Raw genomic sequence first — 13,224 nt, forward strand, 5'->3', positions numbered from 1 at the left:
CCAGGACACTACTACACTGTCCACTCATATAGAGAAATTGTTTCTGCAGACGTTCTGGCTGAGTGGTATTCATCCAAGGTACAACATAAACTTTCTTTACAGTGTTCTCACCCAGAAGGCCTATCCTGTGGCCTTCTGGGTGAGAAGACTGCTGCTTCACACCATGACTCCTGAGTGTGTTATGTGAACCTGCATGTTTGCAGAACCATGACATGATTTATATTCTAACAGCAAGACAGACATTGATGCTAGCCAGACCGAGGAAGACCTCTACAGGTAGCTTTTCTTTTATCCCAGCTGCGGAATTCAGGAACATGATCCGAAAGTGCTTCTCCCTGCACTTGTGTGGCCTGAACCAAGGTTAGGATGTGGTGGGGCCTAATCCCAGAGTTAAGAGCCTTTGTAAGTGCTGTGCCTCATGTATGATAGTCACAGAGGCAGGAATAATTCAGTCCTCTCGTTAGATTAAGGTTTTTTGCGACACCACTTCTGCTCTTGCTGGAAGGGGCTGTTTACTCCTTCGGTTTCTGTCATGCCTGTTTTCCACAGATATTATCGTGCCATACTTGATACAGTTTCAATTGTTCTCACTCAAAGTGTTCATTTGGAATAAAACTGTAAAGTGTTATAGGGAGAGAAACCCTTGGTTCTTTCTTTTCATGTTGAGAAGCAGAAACTCAGCACAACCACAGTACAGTTTGTATGAATGTAGCTTTATTAAGCTTCATTACCCTTTTATGTACAACAAGAGGAAAGCATGTCCACAATGATAGTCTCTCTGATAACTGTGATTTGTGTTATAGACATAAAGCAATGCAATGGCTGCACATATTTGTTCACACTCCACATGTCTAATGAAAGCAAAGTAGTCCATTCATGTAGAAACTAAGAAATGGATCGATATGCAGCATCATGAATATAAGCACTGAAGCAAAAGGAATATGAAAATTAATATTTTCTTGAAAAACACAATGTTACAGGACTTAGAAAAATAAATAAAACTTTGGTATACTTACAGCAAGCAATGCAAATATCTGTAGTAATATACAATTTATTACCTAAGGGCCCAACTGAACCTTCCAGAATGTGTTTAAGCCAAACAAGAAATAAAGAAGGCTGTAGCTTTTTGTCTGGAAAGTCTGGAAAACTGAATATTGAATAATTAATAACAATAATATCTGCTTTAAATTCATCGTCCTTTTTTACCTTTAGGTACAGCTATGGGTTACCACTTTGTGGTAGATTTAATCCGTCATATCAGTAATAAACCCACTAAAGTGCTTAGAAATTCTACAATAGCCTATCCCTGCCTCCTTGCACAAACATATTGTATATCTCTATGGTAGTGTGAAAGACCAATTAGGGTCTTAATTGCCTCAGTCTCTCGATCTCCATTCAGGAGATGTATACGTTTTATTATTGGCGTATTGAAAAGCTTGAGAATGTCACCTTCCTCCGTAAATATAAAGAAATCTTTAAAAAAGACTAAATCCAGCCGCAATAGGCTCTGTCCTTCATTTGTTATACCGGAACCTGGCCGATGTCACATACAGAGTGGACCTGGTAAACCACAGTACCAGTTGGTCTGTGTACAGGCATGCCGCGGATTGACCTCCCCGCTGGCATTTTGAATTCTATGGTGGTCTACGGCTTGTTCCGGAGGTCTTTGACCGGCGAGATCTTCATTTCCCGCCGCGCCCCCGCGGCTCGAGGGTGCAGCACGAGGTCATCGTCTTCACCCGACTGCTGCTTGGCAAAGTTAACGAACACCTGCACAACACACACCAAGGCACTACAATGAGACATATAATCTTGAATTTTAATTAAACTTTAAACCCCGAGTTACTGCTGAGGTGTATGCCTCAATGGCATGTAAATTATATAACCTGATACAAATGTTTATCAGTGATAAAAGTGAAAGAGAAAATTAATTTCCATGAAATGTGCAAATGACCAATTTGGTGCTGTTTTAAGTGGAAAAAAAAACACCCCTGAAGGTGCACAAAGTAGGCTACAGAAAACAGGGGTGCCAATAATCTTCCACAAAGGAAGATTAGATTATAATGTGCATAACAATATTTTCCTAGAAAAATACTCTGTCATACGTACAAAGTGTAAATGTTAATAATATTTCTAAATTAATGATAATTACAAGTAAATGTTTTCTTCACACAGTTCAGCAATTCTAAAACCACAGAACAAGACTTTACTTTGCATTACCTTGCAGATGTAAGGAGGGCAAATTGTGACCGAATCCAGCCCTGTGGGTATGGCTACAAGTGACTGCACATTGGTATGAGCGCAGAGCAGCGGAACAGATTGAGCGGTTGACCGTACCTGGTCGAGCGTGGTCTGGGAGACGGAGTAATCCTCGATGTTGAGCTTCTCCTTGTTGGCCACCACCAGCTGGAAGATGCGGGCGAGAGAGGAGGAGGCGATCTCGTACTGCAGGGTGTTGTAGTGCTTCTCCCTCTGCACGCAGCCCGGGAAGCTGGCCTCCATGAACGCCTCGGCCGGGTTCAGGTCCGGCGCCAGCCCTGGCTTAGCTGCCTTGATCTTCATGGTTACCACGTAGCCGTCGCCAAACCTGCGAACCGTTAAAAGCACGGAACGGTCTAGAATGCTGGGGTACAAGTCTGCATTAAGAGAATATTGTCCGAAAGGGGCCGGTGTGTTTGCAGATTTTTGTTCTAGTCCAGCACTACGACACTTGATTATACATATCAAGTTCTTAATCGAAGTAATGATTGTTGATTGTTGATTGTTAATTAGTTGAATCAGCTGTTGTAGTGCTGGGCTGAAAAAAAAACCTTCAGCCGGTTCTTTTCTGATAAGAGGAGACACCCCTGCTCGAGGGTAATGTACCCTATAATTCTAGATAAATAAGAGGTGTATATGTTTTGACTTACTTGTATTTGAGGTGTTGGATGGTGCCCAGGCATTTGAAGGTTCCGTTCACCATGATGACAAGCCGGGTGCACAGAGCTTCACACTCCTCCATGCTGAGGTATCCCAGAAGGGGAATTCCAGTTAGAACAGCAGAGCCTCACCCTCCCACCCCCCGCCCAACAGAACATCTCTCTCTCTCTCATACACACACATCATCTGTCAATCTCTTGCACAGATATGTGTGTGTGTGTGTGTGTGTATGTGTGTGTGTGTGTGTGCATGTGTATGCGTGCGTGTGTGTGTGTGTCTGCGTGTGTGAAACTGGCACAGGGCCCACAAACAGAAACGCAGGGCTTGCCTGTGTGAGGTCAGAACCACAGCTCTTCTGTCCTGAATGACACTCATGATGGCGTTCCAAAGGAAACGACGGGAGTGTGGATCCATGCCAGTGGTTGGTTCATCCTGTTGAGTAACATATAAGCACACGGACACGACACGCACGCACATATACACACAAAAAACATTCACACAAGCATGCACACAGACAAATGCAGGCATAGATAGGACAGACACACATGTGGACACACACGTAAACACACATACACCGATTCATGGTGAAAGTTCCATATTGATGCAGGCAACTCAATACAAATTTCAAAAGAACTGAGCAGTCAATAGACATTGAGCCGAATAAAAAAACCTGGAGCTTTAAAGTGTTTTCTACACTGCCATGATTGTGTTAGAATACTGGCAAAGACTTTCCAGCCAAACGTAGTCTCAGTAAAACAACCTCAAAAAATAACCCGCAGAAAATCTAATGAACTCCAGACAGCAGCCCATCTGGAATCAATGACTAATACACAAGCAAGATCCATGTGGGTGTCCTCAAACTACACCTACACGAAAAATGATGGCATATGAGTGCCCCCTACCAGCAGAACCAGGGCCGGGCAGCCTATCATGGCGATGGCCGTGGACAGCTTGCGCTTGTTCCCGCCGCTGTAAGTCCCCGCGCAGCGTTCTGCGTACTCGGAGAGGCCCAGTTTCTGGATCCCCCACTCCGCCACCTAGGGGACAGAGAGAGAAGAGCAGTACAGGCCAGTGTCCTGAAATACACTGCAATGTAGTCCTTATGTATGTTACATCCAGACAAGGCACGTGCTTGATAGACACCGATATATGCTGGAGCAAACAGTATGCCCCCTGCTGTGCCCTTTTGGCTGCAGTGATTTATATTAAAACTCAGGTGCCCTTAGTCCATGATCTCCGCAATTGCAATCCACCCCCAAGGTCCCAGCATCTGATTTTCAGCATACGCCCACCTACTAGTCTGTGTACCGTTCTAGTACAGACCTCCTGCTTTGTCAGACTGCCTTCGGATATAGTTGTAGCTGCCTTTGTGCTGTGAGGCAAGGTTCAATTAGAGAGCTCTTGTTGGACCTGTACACTATGGCACACGAAATGATAATCTGGGTGCGTCGGCTGGTTCACTCACCCTGCTGATCTCAGATTCGGGCACCCCCCGAAGGCGGGCATAGAGGTGGAGGTGTTCCCGACCGGTCAACAGGTCGTCAATGGCATCGAACTGGGGGCAGTAGCCCATGTTCTGATGAACGTCCAGGATGTTGGTGAGAATACTGAGGAAAAGTGGCATGATTTAAGAGAACACTGACATGCGCCATAATAAGCCAACTCACACAATAGTTCACACAAGCAAATGCGCAAATCAAATATGCAAAGATATGCATGAGGGGAAAGTGTACCCACAATGCTGCTGTTGCTCCCAAAGACACTGTTTTTATAATACCATCACAATATTGTTAATGCATTCTATATGATATGCCACGGTTGACCTGAATAGTTTTTAAACATCCTGAAAAATCAGGATTCTATGGAAACTTCTAAGGAAAAATTAGAACTTGCAACAGTGTGAGAACATGACAGTCGGTCAAACGGAGGTGAAACTGGTTTGTGCATTTGTATCCTGACTGTCTGATGGGTGTGGTCACCGTTGCCACGCCCCCAGCTGCCTACCTGCCTTTATAATACCATCACAATATTGTTAATGCATTCTATATGATATGCCACGGCTGACCTGAATAGTTTTTAAACATCCTGAAAAATCAGGATTCTATGGAAACTTTCTAAGGAAAAAAATTAAGAACTTTGCAACAGGTGAGAACATGACAGTCGGTCAAATGGAGGTGAAACTGGTTTGTGCATTTGTATCCTGACTGTCTGATGGGTGTGGTCACCGTTGCCACGCCCCCAGCTGCCTACCTGTAGCCAGCAACCGAAGCCTCCCCGGCACTGACATCAGTGTCCCCGGTTAGCATTTTGAAGGTGGTGGTCTTTCCAGCGCCGTTCACACCCAGGAGGCCAAAGCACTGGTGTATGAGAGAGAGGATCAGGTTAGATTGAGCTTTGGGATTTTTACACAGGCGTGATTAACTTTGGTTTCCTTGTATGCTTGTGAGGTGGGTAGGGCGCATTTGAGCACTGAAATACACAGGCACATCCAGAACGCACGTTGGCGTACCTCCCCTGCAGGCACGCCCACGCATATCCTGTCCACCGCCGGCCGCTTCCTGCCCACGTACGTCTGTTCGGAGAGAGAGGAGGGAGACAGACGCGTCAGCTGGCCCAAGGTGACAGAAAGGCAGCAGGACGGACGCCCCTCTGCTCGCCGGGCTCACCTTCGACAGGTCCCTGATCTGCAGAATGTCCTCCTTGTTTCCGCCATTGTAGATCCTCTTGCGTTCCTGAGCCACGTCGCCGTCCTCGTCTTCGACGGACGTGCTCGGGACTTCCGACAACCTGGATGAAGACCACTAATTCGGTGAATTGTGTTCAAAATTTGTTTTAATTCGTTTTTTTTTTTCAAATTGAGTCTCATTATAGCTCAGATGCTCACAGCATAATCAGTACCATTCATCAAATGAAAGCATGAATGAGTTGTTTTAACCGTCAGTGATCTTGCGATTCAATTCCTTGTATTGTAGAGCGTAAATTACATCAGAATGATGTTCAGTATGTTTGACAGGATGATTGATCATGCTGTAAAGCCATTTATCACTAGCTCTATATCTTTTTTGTAATCTATACTATCATGACTGGCCTTAAACCTACTGAAATGCTCTCTTAGTTTGGAAAAACATCTGGATCAGAGTATCTGTGAATATTTATATAATGATATAGTTTAATGCAATATAATGTAATGGGTGGACATCATGGTGCTACACGTCCAAAGCACTTGCAATTGCCAACAGAAAAACTGCATGTTTCCAAAGGGATGCCACAAGGAAAAATAAAATTTTTCTTATCAGGTGTCTCACCAATGATCAAGGAAGAAGCGGTATTGGATGAGGATTGTCAAAATGAAATACACAACGCCTTCAGCGGCCATGAAGGCCATGTTCTTCCCCACAAAGTCCCACCTGAAAGGATCCTTACTGTACTCTTCCCCTGAAAAAAAGCAAAGAAGCACGACATTTTCAAAACAGGCACAAGAGCTGTCCCAGCTATCAAGGGGAGCTGCATCAGAGGTCAACATTAAGGCACAGGGGTTGCTTGCTCCATTTCCAATCCAGCCAATCAATTCAATTCAATACAATTCAATTTTATTTCTATAGCTAATTTTTACAGCGAACCCTCACAAAGACACTTTACAGAGTTGCAAGAAACAGAGCAAAATGCGAAAACAGAGCAAACACCAGGCTTGAACCCCCAAATAGCAAGTACATGAGTTTAAAAAAAAACTTCCAATGGGGAGAAAACCCTCAAACAGTGGTGATAAAAATCTCCCCAAAGGGAAGAAATCTCGAGAGGAACCAAAGCTATAGAGGGGGAGCCCATCCTCCACTGGCCAGCCTGGTATAAAGTAGCAGTAGAATGGAGTGTCCCAGAAATGCTACAAGGGATCTATCGCAGCAAATAAAATAGGTAAAAGCGGGTTACAGTTGAGGTGATAGCGAACAGGAATAACAGAAGACCAACTGTTATAGTTCAGTATAGTACCGTTTAGAGGAGCCACTCACCAAATCTGGCGTAGACGTCAGTCACGGCCTGGTTCATGGCCATGTCGATTAGGCCACGCCCCAGGCAGAAATGAGGAAATATGAGCAAACCTTTCTTCAGGATGTCATTAAATTGCAGTAGGGCCTGGAAAAACCAAAGCACCGTTATCAAAGCAATGACCTAAGCAACACTAACAACCACCCTAATGAGAGTAATAATCACTATCATCATACTAATAATTTCATGATAAAGTAGTCAGAATATAGTAATAATTATAATGGTGACAAAATAATAATAATAATAATAATAATAATAATAATAATAATGTGTGAACTACACTGCATTAAGTGAGAGAGTTTTTCTGCCTTCTCTCACCCGGTTGTTCTCAAAGAGCTCCAAAATGAAGGTGATGGCACTGCTGTTGATCCCGATAAAGAGGTTGATGCAGGAGAGTGAGACGTAGGCCGTGCTCGGGATATTGAAGAGGTAGGACATCGGGTACATCATGGGCGTCACTGACCACCTGCAGGTCGCAAATTAAGGGCAAAAGGGGCATCACTCAATCAATAACTCTTTACTCATGGCTGAACTGAGCCCTCTTTTAAAAAGTTTTCCAAGGACTGTTCGCGAAAGTTTTATTTACTAATACTTGACCTCACAGTTACTTTTGATCATGTATTCCTTGAGATGTATCAATTTTAGAGAGAACTTGGGAGTGTCAGAACATTCCAGATGGAGAAATTTGATGAGTGGCTTTTTCTAGAGGGTTTCAAGGCAATCGCCAGAAATATAGGAATATTTTCTTTTACCCCATGAAAGACAACTTACATACATTTAAACTAAATTACATGATTATTCTGGATTAGAAAAAAAAATTAAACTTGATATTTCTCTAATAATTCTATAGATAGAACTCTTTTAATTCTGATCCAGTATGATGTCTGTATGCCAAAGCACAGATTTATAAGAGTGAAAGCAGGGTGTTAGCACATCTGAAACTTTACCCATAGAGAAGCAGTAGAGCAACAAGGGCTGGGAGGTTGGTCGGCGAGGTGTAGCACTTCTTATCGAAAGCCATGAAGATCCCCACCACCATCGCCGTGCTAATGGAGTAATTGATCTGGAAGAGAAGCGGGTGAGAAAAAGTGGGTTCCAGATGGAGTGGTGCGGTGTGTGTGTGTGTGGCGGGCGCGAGTGGACATCGGTTCTTACCATGTCCCAGAAGAAGTTGGTGACCCAGTAGACCAGGGGGCTGACGCCGCTGACGAACTGCAGGTGCTTGGCCTTGGTGACGCGTTCCTGGATCAGGTAGAGCACGAAGCTGGCCGGGACGAAGGACATGGCGAAGATCACGCAGATGGCCACCACCGCGTCCACAGACGTGGTCAGCCTGCGGAGGCCAAAGCAAACTTTTAAAAAAACCACCTGGGAAAGTGTTTGGTTGGACAAGCCAACCAATCACTGACAATTTAGCACACAGGGCCCACTGACAAAAGACAAAGGCACTGTGCAAAAAATGTAAGCAGTGATGAACATTAACATTATATAGTGAATATGAGGTAATGAGCTGATTATTCATGCAGCCATTTAATATCATAAGGGAATGCAAAGGAGCACAGGGAAATGACAAGGCCAATAACCGTCAGTTAAATATATTCAGGATATAATTACATTACATCCCTGTATATTACACAGTATACCCAACCTCAAACCAATGGTAACTACAAAGCTTCTTGAAAATGCATACAATTTATTAGAAATTGTATTTTAAACATTTTGTACAACATCATTGATGGTGGGATTCTATTACCTATCCATTTTGATTCGAAGTGACAGGATAGTTAAATCATTATTACCTTTTTTAATTAAAGCTCTGATCGCACACTCTCCTCTAACAGTGTAAACATTATTGAGGCTTTTAATTTCACCTTTTCAAGCTGGAAAATTGCAGCTTTCAGCTCATAAGAATGACTGGCAACCTCACCAGCAATTGTGATGAGAAAGAAAAAATCTATTTGCAAAATCAAAACCCGAAACTGAGAACAGCAAGCGGAAGCCACTGACACAAGGCTCGTATGCAGATTCCTTTCGGATTAAAAAGTTAATTACTGATGAGTCATTAATTTAAAAGAAAACATTTGCATGGATATAAATTTGTTTGGATGGACTGTCGACAAATATACAAGTTTAAAAATTGACCAGAAATGAGTTAAGAATTTTTACAGACAGACCGTAAAGAGGGTTAATTTGGAGGAAGAGTGTTTGTTCAGGTGCAGAGGAATAGGATGCCTCCTGCTGAAGGTTAGCTCCCCGGTGCCTGTAGCCTTCAGCCTAGGCCCATGTACCATTTGTGAAACAAGCAGCAGAGGCTTATCCATCATAGTGGCTGTAGTGGCTTGTCCATTTCGCTGATCATCACTGTACACATTGCTGTAGGAACTGTGTCGGCTTAATGGCCTGGGCTCCAGCAAAACATCCTCTTGGATAATAAAGATTGGCTTGAAAACAGTTTGGACTTGACTTGGCGATTGAACACTCACACAGTAACTTCAGAGAGCTGCTCTTTGGTCAAGTTGAGCGGGTGGTTGATGGCGGTGATGCCGTACTCTGCTGGATTGGCATTGGGCGGCAGGTTTGCCCTGAGGATGGCATTGTTGGCCACATTCAAGAAGGACACCATGGCGTGCCAGCCCTTGTTATTGTACCACACCTGCAACAGGACAGGAAGAAGGTGATGCACCACTTCCTGTTTCATGGTTGATTAGCTCATTTAATAATAATAATAATAAGAAGAGGAAGAAGAAGAAGACAATTCCTGCAGAAATTGTGAAGTGTGGTTGCTGCCAATGCAAAGTCGACTTTGTGCTGAATAGAGTGAACAGTGTCTGTAGTATGAGCAGAAACAGAGCATTGTGTATGCGCTATAACATACATACAGAGCTAAATTAACTCTTCATCAAAACTTGGTGGTTGCCAGGGTATTGCTAGGTGGTTGCTATGGTGTTGTATGCGGTTGCTAGGATGTTCTAGGTGGTTGCTAGGGTGTTGCAAGGTAGTTGCTATGGTGTTTTACATGGTTGCTAGGGTATTCTAGGAGGTTGCTAGAATGTTTCTACGTGGTTGCTAAGGTGTTCTAGGTCATTGCTAGGGTGTTGCTAGGTGGTTGCTATGGAGTTCCAGGCAGTTGCCAGGGTGTTGCTAGGTGGTTGTTATGGAGTTGTCGGTGGTTGCTAGGGTGTTCTAGGTGGTTGCTAGGGTGTTGGTAGGTGGTCACTATGGAGTTCTAAGTGGTTGCTATGGAGTTCTAGGTGGTTGCTAGGGTGTTGCTAGGCGGTTGCTATGGAATTCTAGGTGGTTGCTAGGGTGTTCTAGCTGGTTGCTAGGGTGTTGCTAGGTGGTGGCTATGGAGTTCCAGGCGGTTGCTAGGGTGTTGCTAGGCAGTTGCTATGGAGCTCTAGGCAGTTGCTAGGTGGTTGCTATGGAGTTGTAGGCGGTTGGTAGGGTGTTCTAGGTGGTTGCTAGATGGTTGATATGAAGTTCTAGGCGGTTGCTAGGGTGTTGCTAGGTGGTTGCTATGGAGTTCTAGGCTGTTGCTAGGGTGTTGCTAGGGGGTTGCTATGGAGTTCTAGGCGGTTGCTAGGGAGTTGCTATGGAGTTGTAGGCCGTTGCTAGGGTGTTCTAGGTGGTTGCTAGGTAGTTGATATGAAGTTCCAGGCGGTTGCTAGGGTGTTGCTAGGTGGTTGCTATGGAGTTCTAGGCGGTTGCTAGGGTGTTGTTAGGGGGTTGCAAATGGAGTTCTAGGCGGTTGCTAGGGAGTTGCTATGGAGTTGTAGGCGGTTGCTAGGGTGTTCTAGGTGGTTGCTAGGTGGTTGCTATGGAGTTCTAGGTGGTTGCTATGGAGTTCTAGGTGGTTGCTAGGGTGTTCTAGGTGGTTGCCAGCCAAAGGCAACCACACTAATTAATGTCCAAATTTTCTGTCCCTCATAAGTCTGTGCATCTGGTAATCTGTCTTTTAAGATGCATATGGATAAGCTAATTTAAAAAGCTGAGACTTGTACTTCGCTTCTTATAGTGGAATAAGCCCTGCTTCACTCTTGACAATGTAGTGTATTCAAGAACAGACCTCACCTTCACATTATATTCACTCTCCATATACCTCAGGAAAGGTCCTATTTCTCTGATAGCAAGTTTGGTATAATTACCCTGAAAAGGAATGTAGGATTTAATGGTATGCTTGCAGGAAAAAAACACTTAGAAAACATTTTGCCAAAATGAGAAGGACTCACTTCCATATTGTTTCAGTAATATGCCACAGTAATTTCACAAAATAACAACCATCATTAAACTTCTTGGGACTTTGTATTTGTATTGCTACTGTATTGTAATGTGGGGAACAGGGTAGGCATTTCTGTAAAAAAAAAAACATGCTCTTACACTCCTAACTGCAAAGTTGTTTCACTGAACCTGAAGCCAGCCATATATATCCATGTTAAATAGAGCTTTGCTTACACATGCACCATGCACTGTGTAAATGTACTGAATAATTAATAGCCTTGCAACTACAGTGAACTTTCTGCCCAATGAAAGGGCATTGGGTTTTTTTAATTTAACAAGTTATCTGGGATTGGTTATTACAATGATCATTTAACATATACATATTGGACATTTAATAGTGTATTAATTAACTTTTATTACAATGTTTGAATATGGAACCTAAAGAAAGCCACTGGCCCTTACTGAGCAGGTAGATTAATGCTTGGCATGTCCAACCAAACACTTTCCCAGGCTTTAGTATTCTAACGGAATCCTCTGGAGTTCTTCCTTGCAGTGGATTAAAGCCACATAAAGTATACACTATACATACCCCTGTGATGTTGAGCATGCGCCCCAGCTGGTAAAGGACATCCTGAATAGTTCTGGGGTCCACATCAAGGATAGGGAGCTGCCCCCCAACTGAGATCCCTCCATACCTGAAAATGGCCAACACAAATACAGGCACTAAACTCTGTCTCTATGTCTGAAATTCCTCCCAAGTGCTCTCTCAAGAAACCACTAGAGGGCTATATTGCGCATGCAATGAGCTACTCATGGGTCTACCAGAGGCTGAATGCTGAATACCTGACCCAAGACTCAAACATATTTGCTTCCAGGATGTTAACTGACAGTCTGGGTCTGGGACTGGGACTGGGTCTGGGTATGGGTATGGGTCAGGATCAGGGTCAGGGTCAGGGTCAGGGTCTATTTTGTTTACTTGGGTCTCATGTACACAATACCTGAGAGAAGCAAATATTTTGGATATGGGCAAATCATTTTTATTTATTTTTTATATTTTATTTGTTCGGAAAGAACATAATTACTCAGGAACAAGACATCATATTTAAAAAAGGAAAATTTACCTTTGCTCGTTCACCCAGTATTTGCTTTTTAAACTGCAAACAAAAGTAAAATAATTTGAATGCAAGAGTGTATTAAATATGAAACGTTTAATTATTTTTTGAAAAACGCAAAAAAAGAGACTTGGAAACATATAATTTATGGAGAAATGAAGCAATGAATGGAAAAGCTTGGGCTTGTTACTGTTCGGAGAGATGTGGTGTTACCTGGTCCTGATTAGACTGGGGTAGGTTTTAACGAGATAATCAGAAATGTTCCGGTCACTGAGATCCAAAATAACATCCCCAGTGGGCTGAATCCTCTGCAGGACACACATAGCAATTACAATTAGAATGATACTGATACTTCAGATTTACTTGTTTGAATAAACTTTGTTTTTTTAAATTCTAGTCACACAATTCCCAGAATCCCCCGTGACTACAGTGCCCTATCTGAAGGTGACCCTCCAACTTATTTGAGCTCCAGTGCATAATAAAACCTAAAATCCCACCAAAAGCATCTGTCTCCAAATGTCTACTAGTGAGATATGTAACATGGACATACAAAATGGCCACCTGCTGCAGCACCATGACACATTTAAAGCAGATGATTGCATCAATGTATTTAAGCATGAAAGGAAAATTAGAATTGGATATCTGGGTTCTGTAGTTCCTGGCTGATATCTAGGAATTATAGATTCAGCAGTGATGGCACAGCTGGAAGTATAGACCAGTACAGACATCTCTGTTCAAACATTTGGCAGTTCAACAACAGATCGATAGAGCCAGGCAAACAGACTGATTAACAGATAGTTAGAGGGATGTAAGGCAGATGGATTGCAGTTGGACAACACACAGAGGTCTACATGCAGACAAATAGAAGGTGAACAGATGTGGGTGAACAGACAGGGGCAAAGACAAGCATTGGTGCAGAAGCAAACATTCA

General features: G+C 43.3%; 1 protein-coding gene across 3 annotated transcripts in view; it reads right to left on the bottom strand.

The window, feature by feature from the left end:
- Positions 1-692: 692 nt before the first annotated feature.
- The window catches only part of LOC135256673 (retinal-specific phospholipid-transporting ATPase ABCA4-like), a 43,499-nt gene continuing 30,967 nt past the window's right edge, over positions 693-13,224 (bottom strand). For all 3 annotated transcript variants that reach the window (XM_064338671.1, XM_064338672.1, XM_064338673.1), the window contains 19 exons: positions 12,507-12,601; positions 12,303-12,335; positions 11,771-11,876; positions 11,035-11,109; positions 9,447-9,616; positions 8,119-8,296; positions 7,911-8,026; positions 7,282-7,429; positions 6,927-7,050; positions 6,225-6,354; positions 5,586-5,706; positions 5,429-5,491; positions 5,170-5,276; positions 4,385-4,526; positions 3,822-3,956; positions 3,248-3,351; positions 2,910-3,002; positions 2,338-2,587; positions 693-1,770 (listed from right to left, as the gene is read on the bottom strand). In XM_064338671.1, coding sequence (XP_064194741.1) covers positions 1,645-1,770; positions 2,338-2,587; positions 2,910-3,002; positions 3,248-3,351; positions 3,822-3,956; positions 4,385-4,526; positions 5,170-5,276; positions 5,429-5,491; positions 5,586-5,706; positions 6,225-6,354; positions 6,927-7,050; positions 7,282-7,429; positions 7,911-8,026; positions 8,119-8,296; positions 9,447-9,616; positions 11,035-11,109; positions 11,771-11,876; positions 12,303-12,335; positions 12,507-12,601 — 2,316 coding nt within the window. In that variant the 3' untranslated portion in view covers positions 693-1,644. The remainder of the gene's footprint in view (positions 1,771-2,337; positions 2,588-2,909; positions 3,003-3,247; positions 3,352-3,821; positions 3,957-4,384; positions 4,527-5,169; positions 5,277-5,428; positions 5,492-5,585; positions 5,707-6,224; positions 6,355-6,926; positions 7,051-7,281; positions 7,430-7,910; positions 8,027-8,118; positions 8,297-9,446; positions 9,617-11,034; positions 11,110-11,770; positions 11,877-12,302; positions 12,336-12,506; positions 12,602-13,224) is intronic.

This window comes from Anguilla rostrata, chromosome 6 (assembly GCF_018555375.3).
Source record: "Anguilla rostrata isolate EN2019 chromosome 6, ASM1855537v3, whole genome shotgun sequence".
Lineage (NCBI taxonomy): Eukaryota > Metazoa > Chordata > Actinopteri > Anguilliformes > Anguillidae > Anguilla > Anguilla rostrata.